General features: G+C 42.2%; 1 protein-coding gene across 1 annotated transcript in view; it reads right to left on the bottom strand.

Moving 5' to 3' along the window:
* Positions 1-9,924: 9,924 nt before the first annotated feature.
* The window catches only part of CREB5 (cAMP responsive element binding protein 5), a 211,949-nt gene continuing 200,159 nt past the window's right edge, over positions 9,925-21,714 (bottom strand). The window contains exons 8-10 of the mRNA XM_058805818.1: positions 16,359-16,586; positions 15,307-15,415; positions 9,925-14,160 (exon numbers count right to left, since the gene is read on the bottom strand). Coding sequence (XP_058661801.1) covers positions 13,997-14,160; positions 15,307-15,415; positions 16,359-16,586 — 501 coding nt within the window. The 3' untranslated portion in view covers positions 9,925-13,996. The remainder of the gene's footprint in view (positions 14,161-15,306; positions 15,416-16,358; positions 16,587-21,714) is intronic.

Here is a 21,714-nt window from a genome sequence, read left to right as displayed (position 1 = left end):
AGGAATGCAGAGAGAACCCTCTGCCAACCATAATAATCTGTGTGACTAATAAGGAACACCGAGAACTGCTCCATTATATCATGAGACATTACATCGTGCTTGAAAAAATAGTCTTTGATGACATGCAAAGGATTGACAAGTGCATTTCAGAGAATCCCCCTTCATTTCTTCAAGGATTTCAACCCATGTTCATTATGTTATGCATAATTTAACTTTCTCAGCAGTTATATTGAACTTTCTGTTATGGGTTTTACATGTCTGTAATTTATGTTTGGGGGAAGAGAAGGTGTATGAACTTTTAAAAATTACTCATTTATAGTTCCTTGGAAGAATTAGAAACTGGAACTTCACAATAATTTTGCCATGTATTTCTAGACCTCGCCCAACATGCTGCAGTTTTGCAAAATGCCAGATTAGCAAAACTCTGTTTGCATTTAGTCTCACAGAGCCTACAGAGTTATATTTCCATATAAAGTATTACGATATCAGCTCTCTTTTTTTTGGTAATTTTAATATCGTGGGTGTCAATCAGGAAGAAGATTGTTGCCTTTATTACAATGAATATTGAGCAAAACAAAGAACTTTTTAGAAAATGAATATGCTCTGGGGAAATTCAATAAATCTTTGTGAGACGAAAACGGTTCTTGTATATAAATATATAAAAGCTGGCTGTGTATTGTGCAAAACTCGCTTAGTGCTAAAGGAGTAAATGTATTGTAAATCAATGGTGGGTCCCATAGCACATTATAGCATATTTTATTGGGTTTTTACCTTATGGTAAGGTCCTTTATTAAGAGTATATAAGAGCACATGCTGCTGAATACCTTGTTTTTCACAGTGCTCTATACATAATGGAGGGGTTTTTTTCACTTGTTTCATTAAACATTCCTGTAATTAATGCATTTAATGGGAATCCAGCAGTAACAAATATAAAATTTATTGTGGTTTTAAAAAAAACTGCTTCAGTTGCTACATTTTCCATTAGCAAATGGCAGTGACCAAATTCCTCAAAATATTTCTGCTCTCACCCCAGAAATCTCCTGCTAAAACAGGTGATGTTTTCAACTGTGTAATGGGAAAGAAATGCCACATAAATAATCCCTGTGAAGGATTCAGTATAAATCCAAAAAGTGTCTTTAAAATAATCCTCAAACCTCTCAGTCTCGAGCTTGATAAGAAGATGTCTGTATTAGCACGGGAGCTTGCTGGGTGAGTTATTAGGTGTTGAAAGACACCGTCTAGGAAGTCTGACCCATCAGAATTTGAATGTAAAAGGCAAGTGACAACTTCATGAATACATGAAAAGCCTTAGAGCCCGGTCCCAAAGCCCTCTTTCCCTGCCTGAAAAGCCCGTTTATCTTCAGATGAATAAGAGTTACAGAATTGGAACCTAAGGAAAAAATCGTTGGTATCCGTGGCCAAGGGAATGTCTCCCTCCCACCCATTTGATTAGAACCATGTGCAAGTTTGGCTAACGAGACTGTAGGGCTTTCCCCTCGCCTCTGTGGATGATTGTGGCATTTTATTTGAATGCTGGTATGGTTTCCCATTCCTGTTCCTTACAAGCTTTTGGTCTGGGCAAATAAAAAAGGAGATGTCAGAACCAGAGAATCTTTTTACAGCATGTAAAAATCTTCCCATCTAATCCAAGAGGAAATCGTAATGTGAAGAACATCGGTGTTTTAATGGCCTCCTAATGAGGATGAGTTTGGCCAGAGCTTTGAAGAAGACAAATGGAAAGCAAAACAGCTCATTTCTCCTTGAGGGCAAGGATTACAGTTCTTAGGGAGGGCTGCATGGATATGCCTTCAGAAGGTAAAGCTTTGCCTGCCTGCAGTCTCCTGGCAGGGCCCTGATGTACGGGCTGTTGGCAAGAGCAGGAAAGGGGGGTAGGAGAGCGGGGGGTGTGCTCACGCTTTCTGGTTTCTCTGTCAGTCTATTCCTCTCTGTGTACTGCTGGGAAAAATGAAGACAATTATATGTACCTAAATCCCTGGGTAATTAAGGCACTAAATTAAAACCTGAGAAGCACTTGAAACTTTCAGATGAAAGAGCCCATAGACAGACAGCCCACTTGTAACCTCACGTCTGGGGTTCTCCCTAAGGTATGAGGGATACACAGCAAACACTCTGTACAGCCGCAGATAGGTGATCACATCTAATTTTAAAGCCCTCATTACTCCCTCCTGACAGGTTTGGATGTTTGCCTGCCTAGTTCCAAGGCCAGTGTCGATCCATTTAAAATTAATATTTTTCATTCCTCTCTCTGCCGTGTGCATTTAAAAGCTGTCCTTGGCTTTCTCTCCCAGCTGCTGGCTCTGATTAGCCCAGCAGCAGTGATGGAGCTCTGCTTTGCAGCTCTGATAGGTTCCTACTGCTCCCATACTGCATTAGAAGTAGAGTTTTCCTGGAAAAGGGACTGCTGTGTTCCTAACTTCTACGGCTTCAGCAAGCCAAAGGGTCTTATTTTGCAATTGGGAAAAATTGGGCCTTTCTCATGCCATCCCAGAAACAAGCTGTGAGTGCCAGGGCTGTGCGTGTCGTGCTTCCTTCTGTGGCACTGTCCCTTGACAGAGCTCAGCCCTGCACGCTCCCTTTGCTCAGCATGGGCTTGCAAGGAAAGCAGACATGCTTTTGTGGGCAGATCAAGATGGTACCTCTTTTTGCTGCTGCTAAAAAGGATCTTTGTACAATTCTGGAGTGACATGAGGGATAACATGACAGAAGAAATTACCCTCATGGAGATACCCATGAAGGTCTTCCTAATCAACTAAAATGTGAGTTCTGCTCTGGAGATCCACTGTAAAAAGAATTTAAAAGCACATTGTAGTCAGTAGCTTGTGTTTCCCTGTCTCTGAAGAGTGAGTATTGCTAACTCTTTGAAGGCAGAGAGCAGGTCATGTTTTAAAGCTACTTTTGGCTTCATGGTCTTTGGAGGGGGAGGACAACTCTGGGTAAAGCCTTGGTAATGGGTCAGTATAGAAACCTGACAGGAACAACAGGGCAGAATCACTGCCACTAATGGCACCAGATGCAGACACCATCTCACTTGAATTTCTGTCTGGGCACAGCCTAGGAGCACAGCTTTACCATGCAGCAACTCACAAACATTTTGGCCATTTTTTCATTCTCTGCTCACTCTCTGCCCACTCACCTGCCCACTGTCCTTCCTGCCCTCACCAGGCTCTGCACATGGTGAGCTGCATGGTTTGCCGCACCAGTTAGCTACACTGGCAACATGATAAATAATTTTCCAATGCATTTTTCCCTAGTTTTAGTCAGTCAGATTGGCTTGAGGCACGGTCAGACTAATGGCAGGGCATTGGTTTAGCTCAGCTTTTGCAGTGCTGTGGCAGGAGTCACCTGCAGTGCCAATGTCAAGTGTGTCAGTACAGTGTGAGCCCTGCAAACCTTGTTGCCAGGATGTTGTTACCACATTGTGGAATAATGGAACTGTGGGACTGTGAGTGTCCCCCCAGGCCCTTCACCTCATGCCACACAGTATTACCACAAAGAGGTAGCAGAAGCACCTTTACAAAGGGCTGATAGTCCCTCAGCTGTTCTAGGGGATGAATTTAGGATTACAGGAATTAGGCGCTCAAGGGGGAGTCAGTCAGTGCCGGTTGCCCTTACTCCATCTGAACGATAAAACCTTACCTCTAAAGGCAGCCACCATTGCAGAAGGACACTGGTAGCAAAACTATGCCTTCCTCATCCTCCCCATCCAGCTTGTGAAAACTGCCTGACTTTAATTCTGACTATTTAACGTATAGATCAAAGTACTGGGAGCAGCCACAGCAAAATACCAACAACAAAAACCCAAGTCAAAACAACGGCTGGTGTTGTGATACCCTACACAACCCAGTGTAACCAGAGTCCACAGCCATGTCCCACTGTGGCCAGTTCCTTTTTCTTATCCATGGCTACGTGTTGTCTTTGCAGCACAGCTTCTTCAAGCAAAGAAAAACTTTGCTAAGTTGGAATTGGCTCAACCACCAAATAACTCAGAATGAAAATGATTAGTGAAACAAAAGGAAAAGTGCAAGGAGGATATTGAGTCCTTCCATACAAACCCTCCTGTCTTCCTATAGGATCCATTATAATCCAGAGGGCCCCAAATTTAAACTAATCTGTTTCTGCCTCTATTTATTTTTTCTCAACTCAATTTCCTACATGAACTGGCCAGTTATGTCAAGTATTTTTCTTTCTTTTAAGTTGACTTGCTGTCAGCTGAATGCAATGCCCTGTGAAAACACCTGCTGACCTGCTGTGTATACACACAGGCACCTATCTCTGCTGTCTGCATCTGTATATCTGTATTGTCTATATGTATCTATAGAATCTGTGTCTGCTTATCTATACGCCTATATGTCTCTTTTTCTTGCTTTTAGAGCACGACCCACAGGTTGCCAATTCCTTATCTCTGCAAAATACACTTTCAAGCTTCCCGCTCTTTTGGGAAAGGAAGCTGCCTCACTGTGTCTAGTTCAGATTGCTCTGGCTTGCTCTGCTGGCAGGAATGGACTGATTCCTGAGGGAGTGGACTGATCAGGTTCACTAATGGTCGGGCTCTGGTGGTATTTTCTTACCTAACACAATCAGAACACACATCTTAAATATTTTATCAGCTTCACTGGGTCATTCTCATACTGTGGCATTGTATTGCTGGAGAATAGAGGCTAGGGGAAAAATACTGCTCAAGAATGCTGCAGAAAGAGAGCTTTAAGTGCATGGCAGCACTAATGCCCTTCTTAGAGCTGCTAAAACAAATGTCCCTTTTGCTGCAGAGCAGCTCGGAGGCAAAAAAAAAAAAAAAAAAAAAGATTAGGGCAATTGCAATAACAAAGCAGACTAAAGAATTGAGCAAATAGTCCCAGACCGTCAGTTGTTGACTCTGACCTAAATGGTAGTGGTGGTCCTGGTTTAACTTTGATCCTTCCTTTCTGATGCTTGATTAACTTTTTGACTCCCTAGAAAAAAGTTCTCAATAAATTTTTGTAATTTATCTTGTGCCTGTTCCCTGTGGGTAATTCCGCAAATGCCTGTGAGTAAAGTAAAGTGAAAAGAAAGTGGGTGTAGCAGGTTAATTCTGAGGGTATGATCAGAGCTGGAGACTCCTGTAGTGGGCCCTCAGCAGCCAGTAGCTATTGTGGAGAAGAAACCATCCATTGCCTGCTTCCAGCTAGACAGTGACTCCAGGTGGGCAGGGAAGGCTGAGAGGTAGGTCTGTCCTGCAAGCGTTTGCTAGAGCTGTGGGTAGAAAGTGTTGCTAATGAGGGGACCTAATCAACCACATAATTTCTGAGCCTGTCCCCAAGGGCTGCATGTGGGGGGATTCCCCACTAGTTGCATGTGGGGAGATTGTCCAAAAGGAGGTCAGACATGTTTTGTCCCTTTAGAGAGTCAGTATGATAGTGAAGAGCTTTGCATCCTTGCAGGTACAGTGTTCCCTCTATCCCAATATTTGTAAACTTTTTTAAAAAAAAAAGTACTTGTGTCTGCCATGTTTTTTCATCCTCCCCTGAAGGGTTTCTCTAGCACCAACCAGTTCAATTCCAATTTCTCAGCTCTTGTGTCTGTTTACATTTGGGCTCATGGAGGTTCACCACCATCCCCTAGCTCCACACTCCTTTTTTGGTGAGCTGTTTGCTTTCTCCAAATTGCTGTTGTTGCTCTGTTACTCTGCCTTGATTTTTGCCAAAGTCCTTGGGTACCTGTGGTGTCCTCTGTGCTTGCTTATCATCCCTCCTTGAACTCTGTGCTATATTGCCATTAGTTTTGAATGCCCTTATAGCAAGGAGGCTGCAGCCTGGGTTCAGGAAAAAGCTGGGACACGTTGAGGAGCTAAGTGGATCCAGCCAAAGCACGAGAGGCTAGTGTGGCAGAGGGAAGGAGTCTCTCTGTACCACTGCTCTGACCAGCATAACCTGGGGCAACCTTCATGCTGATGCAGAGTGTCCTCAGTTTAGTCTAGTTTTGGCTGCATCCCTGCAAAGGAGAAGAGTGTGTGCTCACACTGATTCATTTTCTTGCTAATAATAACTTTGTTATGATGTCCAGAACAGCCTGCAGAGAGCAATAGTAACAGTGGACTGCTTGGAAGAGGAACAAATACTACGATCAGGTTTGGGAAACCATGAATCAGCTGTAAAGGGCAGTCTTACCTCAGTCTGAATGCATCTTGCTTAGCTCATACTGTCAGGTGTAAATATAACTGTGTGGACAATAAAGTTATCCTGTGATATGTCTTCATGAGAGGCACCTATTTTTACAGATATGACAATTCTCTTTCAGTATTTGGCGCCAGAGCAAGAGCCCTGCTTTAATAAATACAGTGGCATGACATCTCCACTTTAAAGGCAGTGCAGGAGCATATGACCTCAGAAAAGTATCCAGCTAATGCCATGCCTTGATGTTTGGGGAAAACGTCTGCTGTACCCCCTTAAAGAGGTACACCCCATGTGCACCCACTGCCCCATCTTCCAGCTTTTACAAAGGGAGGATGGGAACAGGGGCACGGCTCTGCCTTTTTCCTACCCATTTTAGGAGGGTGAATGCTCTTGGCCAGATTTAGCCTTTTAAAACCCAGGGGGGAGAGCAGCAGAAGCTGTGCCTGTGCCAGGGCCCCCAAGGGAGCAGCACGGTCACACTGCATGGGGCCGATGTCCTGCAGTGTGACACCAGCACAGAGCACTTGAAGCCAGGCTGGTCCTTGTCACTGAGGCTGCGCTGCTTGGGTCAGGCCCTCGCTCTGGGACTGCCAGCAAGACATCAAGTTTCATTAATCTACAGCTAATCTGATTCCCACTGGAGAGATGGGTTCATCCCGACTAACTTTAGATTACAGTTTACGCATTATTGTGCCAAGGTCTGTATTGGACCAATTTATAGTGAGAAATGAGGTTGGCAAGATAACAGGGGCATCACAATTAGAGCTAATTAGCCCAGCAGGAAATCCATTTCCAGGCAGCTTTTGGCAAGACGAGAGGTTGGCGGGATAACAAGCACGGAGTGTATTTTGATACAAGCACACTCCAGCTGCAAGGAAAAGTAAAGTAACAGCTTGTCTCATCCTTATGCGGAGGCCTCATGTCAGGCTCCACCACGTAAGTCTTTTTGTTTGAGGCTTTGCAGCCTCCCTGCTTGGAGGAGGTTCAGAGAACTTGTTCTTACCAAGTCACCTCAGCTGCTGGAGGACAATGGTGAGCTGCAAGGCCTGCACAGCACCTTGCTCCTCCCACCAGACAGCAGTGTGCCCTGCACCATGGTCTTCCTCCAGTTTGGAGGGAGATGAGGGGTTGTAGGGAATAATAGAAATCAGTGAAGAATAGCTTGGTTTAATTGCAGGAGTTACACATATGGTAAAATGTCTGGAGTACAGATTCAGACGAACTATTGGAATTATTTATATTTGAGTGCTTTATTATATTGGAATTGCAGTGATATTATTAACATTTGTACAAATGCACAAAAATCCTTTCTCTTCTAGCTAGAAAGAGATGTAAAAATCTGACCTAGTTGAACAGTCTCAATGAACTCATTGTCCATTTGTAACAATAATGGGTTCACAATGCAACAAAAAGCTTAACATAAAATTAAACATATTAAATGCTGCAGCAAGTATTTACATTTATGTACCAAAAAAAAAGTATCTCCCTCCAGTAAGGAAGGTGGTTGCTTTACAGAATAAAACAGACATACAAACACAAAACCTTTGCATACAATACAAACAACCTCAAGCCCAAAACTTACTGTGACAGCACCTTTTTCTTTAATATAATATATATATATATATATATTTATATATAAACTTCGATAGTTTAGGCTTACTCCAAGCAGTGCTAAAAGTTCCTTAAAACCAGGACAATGGCAATAGTCCAAAGAAGCAATGTTCACTGATGAGCGCTACCCAGTGTTTGAAGAGAACTGCTACAGAGAGAGGGATACAGAGCTCACGGCCACGGGCTGGGAAACACTTGGGTCCCAATGATAAAATCCTTGGCAAAACTCTCAGTGGCAATTGTTCTTACTCAGAAGAGCAACTACACCTTTCGTGCAAAGAAGTGTGTCTTGTGGGAGCATGCTAAAGGTGATCTCTGTCAGGGAACTCCTTGCAATGTCAGACTTGTGGGGTGGGGAAAATATTTCTCTGAAATTTCCTAGATTCCTGCAAGAGAAGCATTTCCCTGGAAATGCTCAATCAATCCTCCCACCTCCCTCACCCTAGGACACTGCTGCAGTTTCTGCAAAGCTGGAAGGAGCTTTCAGTCTTCATTCAGAAGGCTGTCATGCAGATTTTCAATCAAGAAAGATATTTGGGTCTAAGACCCCTCACGGCATCAGATAGCAGGCTCTGCCCATGGGCTTTGTGAACAGTTCCACCAGGTGAAACTCAGCAATGCTAACATTTAGCTTGCATAAATGTAGATCCTGAATCCCAGGTATTACACATTGGTCTCAATCTAACGAGTTGCAGTTATTGATTCCAGTCCAAGGAGAGCCTGGGAAAGGATCAGATTTCCACTTAAAGAATCAATCTTGTCTCAGTGTGTGTGAACACTGACATTTTTGGCCTCATGCAGTTTAGGATTTGCTATAAAGTCATTTTGAAAGCTATGGAAAACCAATAATGGTGAGCAATTTAGCTCTTAAGTGTAAAGCCACTGATAAAACTGGGATAACTGTAAGCTCTGGGAAAAAAAAAAAAAAAAACAACAAAAAGAGGTTATGGATGTAAACAGTCTCTTTTGTCTACGCAGTAAGGTGATGATTTCAGATGTTGAAAAATTGAACCTTTTTTTTGGTGTTCAAATTGCTTGAGAATTTATTGCTTTTATTTGTTCTTAGAAGTTTTTTGTCTCTTCTTTTTTTTTCTTTTTAAAGGTGCTGTCCCTAGTCAAGTTATAAGGCAACATATTTTATTGATTCAGAACTCTAATACATAGTATGGCCACTGTTACCACTGCAGCTTTGCAGCTACTGTGAGTTGGACAACAGTCAAAGTGCCTCACAATGCACAACAGAGCCAATCTCCTGACCTTAGGATATACAGGACACTTTGGTTCTTGGGATGAGAGATTATAAATGTAGCTTAAATGCTGCCTCACATCACACACATTGCATAATAAAACATTTATATGCTGTCATGAAGAGGGTGTAAAGTCTAAGTCACACTGAAGACTGGCTGGTCTCAGCTTCTCCGCTTGGGCAGGTGTGAGAGACAAGTTGTAGATATGCCACCAGTGAAAGCATATAAATGTATCTGGTGCAAAACTTTTTCAAGAGTATTAATGATTCAACAAGAGAGAGCAAGAAAGAGAGCAAGAGCTAAAGTGCAATTTTAAAAGAATATAAATAATTGAAATGTAGAAATAAGATACTAATTAGTTGTAACTGGTTTTGTTTTATAGGCACAGTTTAGGTTTTATGTCTACAGATCAATTTTTTTCTCTTCTTTCCCCTCTAGTAATTTTCTCTGATGTATAACTGGGCTTTGATAATCTAAATCTAAGGAACACTGCTTAGTAAGAGGACTGAAGAGGCAATGATAAGGCAGTATAGTGCAACTCACTATGTGATATTAGACAAGAAATGAGGATGGGGTTAGATCTTCTGTGGTGATGTATAAAATCAGCCCTAAAAAAAAAGCAGAAAAAAAGAGACAGGCTTTCCAGTTATACGTTGACTCATGCTTTCTAAAATGAGAAAGCACATTTTGCAATACATAGGAAACAACTGAAGGTTTATAATTTGTTTCATTGTTACCAAAAAAAAAAAAAAAAAGAAAAAAAAAAGCAGATGCTGCTTTAAGGAAAACATTTAATTCTAGGAATTTCTGTACAACTGACCTCAGCAAACTGTTCCATCTTAGATGGATGACTTCTGCTTGAGACCCTGAAAGATTAAGATGCACACACACCTAGAGTAGTTTATTGCAAAACTAATATTGTAACTTTAAAAAAAAAACAACAAACAGATTCTGTACAAGAATACTGTTCAAATGGAATGTGTTAAAATAACATTTATTAATAAATACTTTATAAAATTCTATGTGAATACTAAATTAATAGATTCCTGTTTTAAAATTGCTTTGGTCCTCATGAATTTTCATAAATTCACTCTATACGCTTTTTTTTTAAAAAAGGTATTAGCTGCTAAAAAGCACATTTTGCCTAAACTAAAAGGCTAGTTTTCAACACTAAATATTGTTGCTTAAAAAAATATGAATCCTCAAAAGTTGGGCATTTAACAACAGTTACAGCTGGCTTGTTAGTTAACAGGACTGAGTCATTAACACTAAATCCACACGCACTGAGGCACTGAACCATTGACTTTCCACTATTCAGAATATGGGCAGCATACATTTAGCTTCATAGCAGGAATTAACTCTCAACAGCATGAAATTCTCCATAAATCATCATCATCATCCTTGTTGTCCTTATAAAACACACCATGATAGCACACAAACTACTTGTCTCCCACAGGCAGCGTTATGAATATGGCTTGCATAAATTGACTTGGGGAAGGGGCGCTGGGGTGCCAGAGCTGATTGCAGCATCATTTCTTTCTGATCAAAGTATTGCAGTTCTCCATGGCTGAGATTTCCAACCTGCTTCCAAGGTCAGACCCACGAGATGCTGTCTATGGTATGGTAACATCTCCTCCTGAACAAGGCACTGGCCAAGGCTCACCATCCTGCAAGTGCTCTTGGGATGGATGATGGAAGTGGTCAGAGTTGTCCTTCACTGGCAGTGGGATAGGGCACAGAGCCTAGTGAGCCTGGCAACAGGCTGGACTGGTCAGGCAAGAGGAAAGTGGAGCAGTCTCCAGAAGCAGCTTGTGGAAAAGCAGGATTCCTCCTTGATGGAAAGAGCCCAGGAAGCACATTTAGAGTGACATGCTTAGGAAGAGGCTGCTGCCACTGACCACATGGCAGAGGGACATCCTGGAGACAGGGCTGGGGCTTCTCCCGCAGCCCTTGCTCAGGCAGCCTCCAGTGCCTGGTTGGACCAGCAGCTTGAGGAAAGGCTGCAGGATCACTCCCCTGGAAAACAAGAGCATTTTAATGTGGAAGCAAATCTGATGAATAACATAAGGTGCCTGGTATGGTTGGTCCTTTTCCCAATGATAGAGCCGATATAAATATGCTGCATGTTGTCTTGGCCTGTGAACCTGCGGCAGAGTTACAAGAAGCAATAGCAAATAGCTTTTCATCCTTTACTTATTTCCACATCACTAGCAAGGATTATACCTAAAGGCCAATAGTATAGAGAGGAGACATTTCATTGTAATTACACATTTAGGCCAACATGTGTGGTTGGCTTGCCTAGTTAGCATTAAAAAAAGAAATAATTGAGCTATATATAATACACATCAGTCAAACTGTCAAGTTGCTGAATTTAACAAAACTTAAGCAAGGTTTTGTATTTTTTCCTTTTTTTCCCCCTTTTTAATGTAGAGGCTTTCATTTTAACAGCTAAATATTTTAATTGAGGAGACTGAATAAAATGAAGCTAAACCGTAATTCTAGTGCAGTGTAGCTCAACTGGGTATTCTAATATTACCAACAACTTTGATTTTTATTTTTTAATGTATTTAAATGCTACCCATATAGAGGTAAAGTTTTTTAAATTAACCCTGCAATGGCATTTCCTTTTAGATGGTGAATGATGAAATTCAGATGTGGGGGAAATGCTTATTTAGGTTTTTCACATAGTGGATACTCAGCTGGAACATTTCTCTCGACTGCATATTTGAAAAAAGTTCTCTTGGGAGCCATGATGAAGCAAAACCATTTAGCCATTACAACTGGAGATTAAAAAAAATTATAGTTTCAGTATTTAAAACACTTTAAAAGTATATGTTTGTCTAAAATATAATAGAAAATCCTTTACATTTGTATTTTTTCATAATTTTTTTTTTGGTTCTTAGACTATATAATCAAGTCAAGATTTACACTGTACATTAAAAATCTTCTTCTTTTGAATGTATTTGCATAAATGGAAAGCAAGCTGTTAAAGAAAAGGACACTGATAAAAAGTTAGTCACCAATATAAGAACTAATTCAGCAATGACTGATGCTCAGAAATTTGCGTTCCTTTCCAGACAGGCCCTGCTCCTTACAGAACCTCCTCACACTTCAGTTGTTTCACTCTCCCTCCTGCATGGAGAAGACTCACCCTTTAAAAACTCATGACTTCTCCAAAGACCAAAGACACAGTCTTTGAGGAAGAGAGTTTTGCTTCAGAACAAAGTGTGTTCAGGGCTAGAGGATTTGCTGGGATTAATGTGAATTTTGCTCTTGAACATGTAGCTCAAAATGTTTGAACATTTTTCACCAGCTTGGAGCTTGCTCCCTGGGTGAGCAGCAGGAGCTTTTGCCTCCGACAGATTTGAGAGCAAAATCGGGTCCCAGTCTACAGCAAGGCAGCATAATTAACTGGCATCATCTCTGTCTGATTTTCCCATCAATCACTGGGACCACTCGGGGATGCAAATCAGTTGTGCTGAGGGGCAGGCTCAGAGTCCAAACAAAAACCTTAATTGTAGCATAAGGCTCTTTTCCAGACCCTCTCTGCAGGACTGTATTTTATCCCAAGTGTGGGACTTGGCATTCTTGCAGCATTTTTTAGCGGCTGCGTGCCTCCTAAAAATTATTTAGCGTCCTAAAGAACAATTCCTTACCCGTGGTAAGCAGGTGTTAAGTGCCATTAAAGTCAGTGAAGCTACACTATCTGCCAGCTTGGGATCAGTCCGTGAAAGTTTAAAGGGATGCCTGCATAGACCAAGTCTTTCCCTCGGAATGAAAAATGGCATTTTTCCAACTGGACAGAACCATTACACTGATTTATTTCTCATTTATAGCCCATGAAGCCTGAGGATCTTAGCTTTCATTGCTAGAACAACGTAACCAGGTTAGGGAACAGAACTTTTCCGAATTATTATATACTACATGGATTTTTCTGCATTAATTACTGGCAGTGCAAAAAATTGCTGTGACTCTCAGGTGTTGCTCGCTATGCCTCTACTGCATCACAGAAGCTTACAGGGCTGCTAGCATCAACACAGCTGGCTCACCATCCTGCTTCACCTGCAGCTTTGCTGTTTTCACCTTTCCCTTTTTATTAAAAACACTAAATCAGGAGCATTTGTAGTTTTCAAAAGCCAAATGCTTGGCGCAGCCCAACTGCGGGTGAAGAGCTAGTGAAAGCAGCAGCCGTGCCGACAGTTTTTAGGTGGGCTTGAAGTTTTCTTGTTCATTACCATTCTTTGAGAAAAAGAGGGAAGCAAGAAAGCCTTGGAATGAAAAAAAAAAGCAAGGAAAAAAACAGCTGGAAAATGAAAAGGGAAGGGAAAAAGGAAGGTGTGAGAATAACTGGAGGAGAAAAAGGCCAGGGTAGGGGAAAGAGGAGAAGGGGGAGGGCTAGACAAAAGAGCATGCTATTTGGGCTTGATTTTGTCCTGAAGCCACATCCTATATAACTGCTCTGAAAGAGGCTTTGAATGCGAGACGCGGTCTGCTGATAGCACAACGCTGACTCTTTTTTATTATGCTGTCAGCAGATGCCCTCGGTCTATATTTATAGCCTAATTACTCCTAGTTACCTATGTTTGACTCTGTTTAGTACTTTTCATGCCTCACATTGGCTAACAAGCTGCAGTTTAACACAACTTTATATTTCTGAGGCTGCAGGCTAGAGTGGTGAGAAGGAAACATGACTATGTACAGAAACAGTTAGGTTTATAAACAAGTAACTGGTACCAAAAAAATGGAGAAAGCACCAAAGCATTTCTCAAGCTGATAGAATATTAATTGCGTAACTCCCTTTCATGTAACTAAGTATAAAAGACATTTTAATAACTATAAAAATGAATAGCCAGAGTCTTTCAAGAACTGAGGAATCTTCCAGGCTTGAGTTACGGTTGCAAATGTCCTTAGCAGAGAGGACGCTTTGATACGGTACCACACTCCCCCAGCAGTTTCTGATCAACCATTTTAAAGGATGGGGTTGATGTCTGTTCTGTGGCTGGCAAGCTGGGTGAGAGTGGAGCTTCCCACGACGTCGCTGACGGAGGAGGAGGTCGTTATGGTGTTGTGCTGGATGACTTGCTGCTGGGAGCAAGCTGGGACCGGGCTTGCAGGAGGACTGCTCTCGGGACCTGGGAAGGGAATGAGGGCACAGAGACAACACACATTCATTTTTCCATCCAAGCAAAAAACCTAGGCTGAGTTCCTCTTGGAAATATTGATGACCTGAAGCATGCACAAGGCCCAGGATTTCAAAATATAATTACAGTTAGCCAACACCCTCTGTCTTAAGGTTGTTTTAGTTTCCTTTTTTTCTTTTTTCAAGCTAGCTTCTCTGATATCAACCTGACTTCAGGAGTTGAGTCTTGAAAAAAGTCCAAGGCCTTAATAACTGAAACTAATGCTGGGATAAAAAGTCTGATATCTTAAGGTCTTTAAAATCAGTTGGGATGCTTAAATGCTTTATTTGTTCCAGCAGGAATCAAAATTAGAGTGCAGTGCGCTGCAGCACAGAAAATCTAATTCAAGCAATAGCTGATAGGCATGTAATGTAATTATGTGTTTTTTTCTTTGAGTACTGTTAAAGAGACAGATGCATAGTGATGCAGAGGAGACAGAAATGGGCTCTATTTTAAGACAATGTCACAATCTAGCAAGCCCTGAGGCACTTCTGAACTGTTCTAGAACGAAACAGAGAATTTGTCGCTAAATTACTACTCACAAAATGCGTCAACTAGAAAGAATTGATTAAATGTCTCTGTTAGCTGAGAAGTTTTTGGGAAAAAAAATAGAAAGAAAGATGAGAGTTAAAAAAGAGTTAACAAACCTTGAAAACCTGCGCCAGGCCTGGTCTGTGCCACTGTCAGAGCACAGTACCATTTTCGCTGGAGGGGACTGTAATGTTTTCCTTTTTAACTTTCCTTTTGAGAGTTATTTTAAGGTTCTGGCAGCGCCGTGCCCAGGAGGACTCTTGCAGGTTTGGAGCTGTGAGTTCAAGCAGGATCCTCCACAGGGGAGTGAGCGTCCATCCGTGTGCATCTCCTTGCCGAAAGGAGGGGTGGGGAAGACTAGCTCTGCTGTGTGGGATGCAAACCAGGGCTTTTTTGGTTTTGAGCGGGGCTGGATAAATAAGGGCAGGAGATTGGATGGCTCGGATGATGTTTGAGAAGACAGGTTCAAGTGATAACATGACCAAGAAAGGGTTCTGGAGGGAAGAATTGGAAGGTTTGCTTTCCTGTGAGGAGTGTGGAGACAGCGCAAACATACCAGCTACTTACTTAGATATCCTTGTGATTCTTTCTGCATAGCTGTTATCGGACAGTCTTTATGTGTTAACAATAACTGTTTCAGCTGTGCTACCTCATTTTTCAGCATGGAAACCTCATTCTAGAAAGGAAAGAGAGACTTTGGTTAGCAACAAAGCTTAAACCACGCTATTCCACAAAGCTTCTTCCCAAGAGCATAAAACGTGCTCTATAACTTTGAATGAACTGAGCAAAAAAGGCTGTGTGCCGGGTTTATTTTAACATTTGTCAGTGACATCATTTTGCAACCTCTGAAGGCAGTCTGACAAATGAACTAACTTCACAGCACCAGAGACACTTAAGGCAATGTTTCAGTCTAACTGGGAAATACTGGGGCTCTCTGCATGAGGCCAGGGAGCAGACCTGTGGGGGCAAAGGCCATGTTGCCGTGCTCAGGGACAGGACTGCTGTCACCTACAGCTCAGCTGTAGGCTCAGCCTACTGGCTCAGCCAGTGCCTCAGTGCTGCTCACACCTCTGAGTTTTGTGGGAGAATGTTTTGGAGGACATTCTACAAATGGTTTTCTGCCCTTGGCAGCACACATGAAGCATGAAGCAGAAGTACTGTGCCTACCATAAGAAGGACAGCACTGTAAGAAAGGCTTTTATTATCATATTCGTGGTATTTCCATCTATCCAGTTTTCCTCACTGATAGACTGATTTATTTGTGCTTCTCTCTCACAGGCTTTGAATGAGGGTTTAACTACATGCCCTGCTCTGAAGAAAATTTTACAGACATGTTAATGGCACCTCAAAAAAAATCTCCACAAAAAACAGTGACAAGGAAAGAAAATAAATACAACTCCATCTAGTGAAGGCTTCTAAATCCCAAGACAGCTTTTTCCTGGCTTATCCCGCTAAAATGTAAGTATTTCTTTAATTGAAGCACACACATCTTGATTAACAGACTGATTGTACTTGGGCTCCCACTAGGAGCTGGCTGTGCGGGGGCAGCCCCAAAGGCACTGTCAGTCAGGCACAAAGAGCCCCTCTGTGTCCTCAGGGGCGCAGACAGTGGCTCGCACCTGAAGCTGCATGTTTGTCTGGGTGAGCTCTTCTGCTTTCTTTTCCAGTGACATCACCCAGACCTTCCTCTTCTGTCTGCAGCGCGTGGCAGCAGCTCGGTTCCTTTCCAGAAATTTCCGCCTCCTCTCATCTGGGTCTTCATCCACCACCCTCCTCCGGCGACCCCCAGTTGGCTGTGGTGGCTGTACCGTCTGCGTGGGCTGCATCTGCTGCGCCGCCGGAGAAACCTGCGGGGCAAGGAGGCGTTTTACAGGGGGTGCCATGGGGGAAGTTACAGAGGGGCATGCTGAAATGGGAAGGAGAATCACACACACTCTGCCTGCTCCCCAGCAAGGTCTGCAACAGGCTCAAGTCAAAAGCTGCACCAGGTGCCACTGAAAGCAGCTGCTGGAAAATCCTTGCCATAGTCGAAGAAGAGATTTTTTTTTTAAATGATCGTCTAAGTATTTTTTCTCCCTTGAGTTAGTTCTTTCAGAACAACTAACTTTCACTAGGTGAAAAGCATTCAATTAGATGCATTCTTTGCCACCACCTATTTTAAATCTGAAATGTCCAGTTTCTCTCAGGATCTGTTTTAATCAAAGCAGAGGACTGTAGTGGTCTAATTTCTGTGTCTCTCATTCTTCCCTTGTCCCCCAGTTGCCTAAAATTTTAGGCCAATTATATTTTCTGACCTTCACCATCTCTACCTCAATCTTTGCCATCTCTGGAGACAGGAGCTGCAGAGCTCTTTGCGTCTGCATGGAGCTGGGAAGCTGTGGGCTGGGATTGCACAAAGGCAGCAGACCTCACTGCCCTCCATGGGCAATGAAAGACTTTAGGTTGAACCTGTGTTTTGATGAATTGAACTTGAACCTATGTTTTGATGTCCCTGCACTGTGTGGATAAGGGATATTCCTCTTACCAGTTTCCATTTGACCTCTGTGCTGTGGATGCTATTCTTGTTTTTATTCAATTTAGTCCTGACTTTGAGAGTATAGGAACCCCACATCCAGTCCACGGCTACAAAACTATGGGAAAAGATATGTATTTATGCTTTTTCAAGTACAAGGGAGTATTGATCCTGCTCCTGAGAGTAACTGGCCCACTATATTACAGAAAAGGTGCATGGTGGCGGCAGGGCCGTGTAAACTATTCTCCAAATGACTCCTGGGCAGATGTGACATTCCCGCGTCCCTGTCAGGAAACAGCACCAGATTTAATGTTCAACTCCCTGGGAATAGGCTTTTGGACTACTTTCTTGCCTGTCTGTGGCACCCAGGCTATGGGGCTCTGGAGACACCTTCTCTCTCCCTCTACTTGGGGTCTGGGAACCCAGTCCATGGATCCTATTGCTTACACTCAGCTCACATTGCTGCTGCCACTCCTGCATAGTCTGGAACAGTCTGGAAACTGGAATTGTTGACTCAAAATTAACCCTCTAGTTCTGGCAAAAGCCCAAACCTCCAAGGTGCTTCCTTTTGACTGCAGGGAGTGGATGCACTCAGTGCTTTGTCAGACTGAGCCCTGAATTTCAATTGCCGCAATTAACATGTTTGCCTAACACCTCAGTCTGTCTCAATTAAAATGATACTATCGTCTTGAGTCTTGTGAAGTTGAGGTGGCTTTTCTGTCTAGAATCTAGTTTGCTCCCTCCCCCAGCTGACTTGTGGCAATTACAGTGGCAATTTTATATGTAATTATTCTGTACATCTGATAACGCTTTTTGCATAAAGCCAAATTTATTCTCAGCTTTATGTTGCACCGTCAGGAAATCTCTCTCACAGGAGCAGAAAAAAATTTTTTTTAAGAATAGCCTTCTAAAATAAATAAACCACCCCACATTTTCTGACTGATTTTTAAAATTTCAGCTGCATGAACTCCATATGTTTGCTGATAAAATCTTCAACATGCTGTCCACACTGAGGGTTGGATTGCCAGGTCCATGGCAGCTGCAGTGGGCACATCCCCCATTCTCACCAGCATCCCCTGCCTTCTGCCAGGAGACTGCTGCCAAGGGATTCCAGCTGCTCCCTGTCCACCAGGGCTGGGCATGCTGCCTCTTTAACAGCATGTCTGAGTGCAGAGGTCTCAGAAGTACCTTTTTATGTCAACATCTCATCAAAGACCTTTCATTTTCCAATACATAACACCTTTCCAGACTTCAGAGATCTGTTATTTATATTTCCTTATCCCTTTTTGCTCCTTTTCCATTCAGCTTTAAAAATTCTTGTTTCTTAACTCTCTCGGTGAAGTCTGGTACAAAGGCAGAAAAAGGTAATGATACATTTTTTTTTTAAATTCCTCTTATGTGGTCATTTTGTCCTGAATAACTAGTGAGTAATTTTCTTTTCAGAATATACCAGGCAGTCTCTGGGTAGTCAGAGTGCATATTCAGAACAACAAAATCTTCTCTCCATCTCGGGAAGATATTAATTATAAGGGTTGCCATTATTCCACTAATAATGTCACATGGGATAATTAACTGACTCTTGCTTGATAGCTCTGAACCCTGAAATATGTTAGACTATATCTTAGTAACCGTCTAAGCATAATTTTCTAGCAGAATTTCATTGCCCTACCTAGGACATAAGAAAGAAAATTACCTAAATATAAAAATGTAAGTTAATTTTGGTGTTCTTAGAGGATGCTAATCAGTTATCCATCATGAAGACAAACATAGGATAGTTAAGAGAATGAAATGGCATCCAAATCCCAACTCCGCTTGAGCTATCACTCTGCCAAGTTTGATATAAAAAAGTCTTCAGAGGACCAATGCAGAATACACTATAATTTTTGTAGTAGTTGAGGCAGCATAACTGGAACTTGGTAAAATATCTCTCTTTCTGAGACAGATCAGAAGCTGATTTCTACTTTTGTCCAATATTTACCTCTGCTCTTTGCAGTTTACCACAATACTAATACCCATTCACTAATTCTATAAAAACATAATGCCTTGGGCTCCTGTGTATCAAAATGGTAGCTGAAAAGCATGAAATTAATTCTAACATTACAGAAGGGCCCAGTGCAGAATAACAACAGTCTTGGCATGGGAGTATGCAGCTTACAGCAGCATGGACCATGCTGTCATTTGGCAGGTGGTTTGGAATGGAAGAATCTGGCTCAGAAGAATAAGGAGGTTAATAATTAGAAAATCGCACCATAAAATTAATGTCTGCCGGAGCAATCTGATCCCCAAAGAGGCCATTACCGTGGGGACTAGGGATGAGCTTTGAAAGTAATAGCTATGTGGTTATTACTCAGCAAGCCCTTCTTTTTCCCCCTCCAGTGCATCTGTTCAGAAGTCACTATTGCCTTTGCACCAGAGGAACAGATGCCCGACAAGAGCTCTGCTGCTTGGGGAAGCCACTGACCCTGGGACTCCTACTCCATCACCCTCTGTCTGATCCTTTTGGTGACACTTACACCCATGGACAAGGTGAAGATCTCCTTGATGTCCCATGGGGTCTGTTGCCTCCAGTGACATACTGTGCATGGCAAAGCTCATCTGACTGCACAGACCCAGCTCCAGAGACCATGTAGTACTGGTCACAGAGGGACCCTGACAGCTGTGTGGTTGCCAATCAGTCCACCTACCCATGTGCCTGTATCTCTTCTTGCCTGCCTGGTGAGTCTTTTGTGGTGCCAGCTAGCAGGGAATACAAAGCACAAGAATTTTAAGCTGTCTTAACTGTGTAAGAAAGTCAAGGTCCCTGTCCAAGTGGGTCTAGAGGAAGGCCATTGGCTCACTGATCTTGTCCTTAAAACTGTGAGGTTTGTTTCCCCATGGTAGCTATTTTCCCCAGTAGTTTTCTCATCATCTGTTTAAAGTGGTGCTGTGAATGTTTTGCAGCAATGCTCCATACCATGGCATCTGATGCCCTCAACTGCATTAACATGTTTATCCTCTTAACCCCTCAGTGAAAGTTGAGTGGCTTCTGCCATCTAATCTGTGGAGTCCTCAATTGGCTAAGCACAACTTTATCCTTACTCTCTCAGTGATCTCCAATACAGCAATCAGGTTGCTTTTGGTTTCTCTGATATGAGATGATGTCTATTTATTGTTTTTAAACAACTCCAAGGAAAATAACTCATTAACCGATGGTAAAATAAGTGAACTCACAAAGTAAAAACTGAAGTAAACTTAGGAAAGCTATGGACATCCTCTCACAGGGGAGTCTGATGCTCTTACTTAGACTGTTTCTCTAAAGCTGACAATTCATTTTACATTAGCAAATACTTTAGGGAGATCCCATGTGCTTGCAGACTCTGCAGTAATAAAGCTAGATGTTAGTAAATAGTTAATGTTGTGGGACACTGGGATGCCAGCCAAATACTCTCATTTTCTTTAATGTTTTCTAAGAGCTTGTCTGAAAGGTATTTGCAAGTAACACAATACTTCACAGATTGAACTTCTTATGGCTGGCATTCCTCTTTGTCCTCACATTCCATGTACTGCCTGTTTGTCTTCCTTAACATTGCTCTCCAGACCTGACATGTTACAGTAACTGCCTCCAGAGCTTTATTTTCTTGTGTGATCCCGATGAGGAAGTCTATAATTTTAAAACATTAATAGAATTCCTGAATTCCTCTTAAAAATGACTCTGCTAAAGTTTGTGCTCACTAGCTCATTAGTTCAAGAAACATTCAGTTCAGATAACAAATTATCCAAATTGCTGAAGCCAATATACCTGGTCAAAAAAATTGAGTCCTCCATCTCATTCAGTGGAGACCTTCACTGACTTGTCACATGAATACAAGTCTAAATTGCCTTCTTTGTTTAAATCTCTGTCCTTGGACTGGCTTCATCCTCGTCCTTCTCCTACCACAACAAGCACCATGTATTGGCTGCACTCACAGCTAATCTTTCTCTCATACTATGCAGATGTCTGTCCTCTTCACAGGGTCTGGAGCAATTAATCTTTTCCAAGCCAGTGTATCCTTAATTAGAACTACCTCTATTATCTCCAGTCTTGAATACTGCCCCTGGCCACACACACTAGTGCCATTTCATTTCATAAAGACTTTGTTATGTATTTCTCCAGGTAGAACTCATACAGCTTGTTAAATCTTGGCCTGAGAAGTTCAGGTTCAAGCATATTAAGCAACATATATAATGTGCCAATCTCTGTAATAAACCTCATCCATAAAAGGATATGTGGTAATCTGCAGAGCTCAGAGCACTGAAAAGCCTTGGAACTCCTTATAAAGTAAGAAATTACAAATGTCGAGTAAATTAGGCAGCAAAACAAGTTGTTGCTTCACTCCATTTTCTAAATAAAGTTTGAGCATCCCCATCACCATTAGCAGACATTTGCTAGCAGCCCGACAGGCTTGTATCTAACAAGACGCATGCAAGAAGAAACAATACTGAGA

This window comes from Ammospiza caudacuta, chromosome 1 (genome assembly GCF_027887145.1).
Source record: "Ammospiza caudacuta isolate bAmmCau1 chromosome 1, bAmmCau1.pri, whole genome shotgun sequence".
NCBI classification, from domain to species: domain Eukaryota; kingdom Metazoa; phylum Chordata; class Aves; order Passeriformes; family Passerellidae; genus Ammospiza; species Ammospiza caudacuta.
The sequence above is the reverse complement of the archived record's forward strand: the minus strand, read 5'-3'. Positions and strand labels throughout refer to the sequence as shown.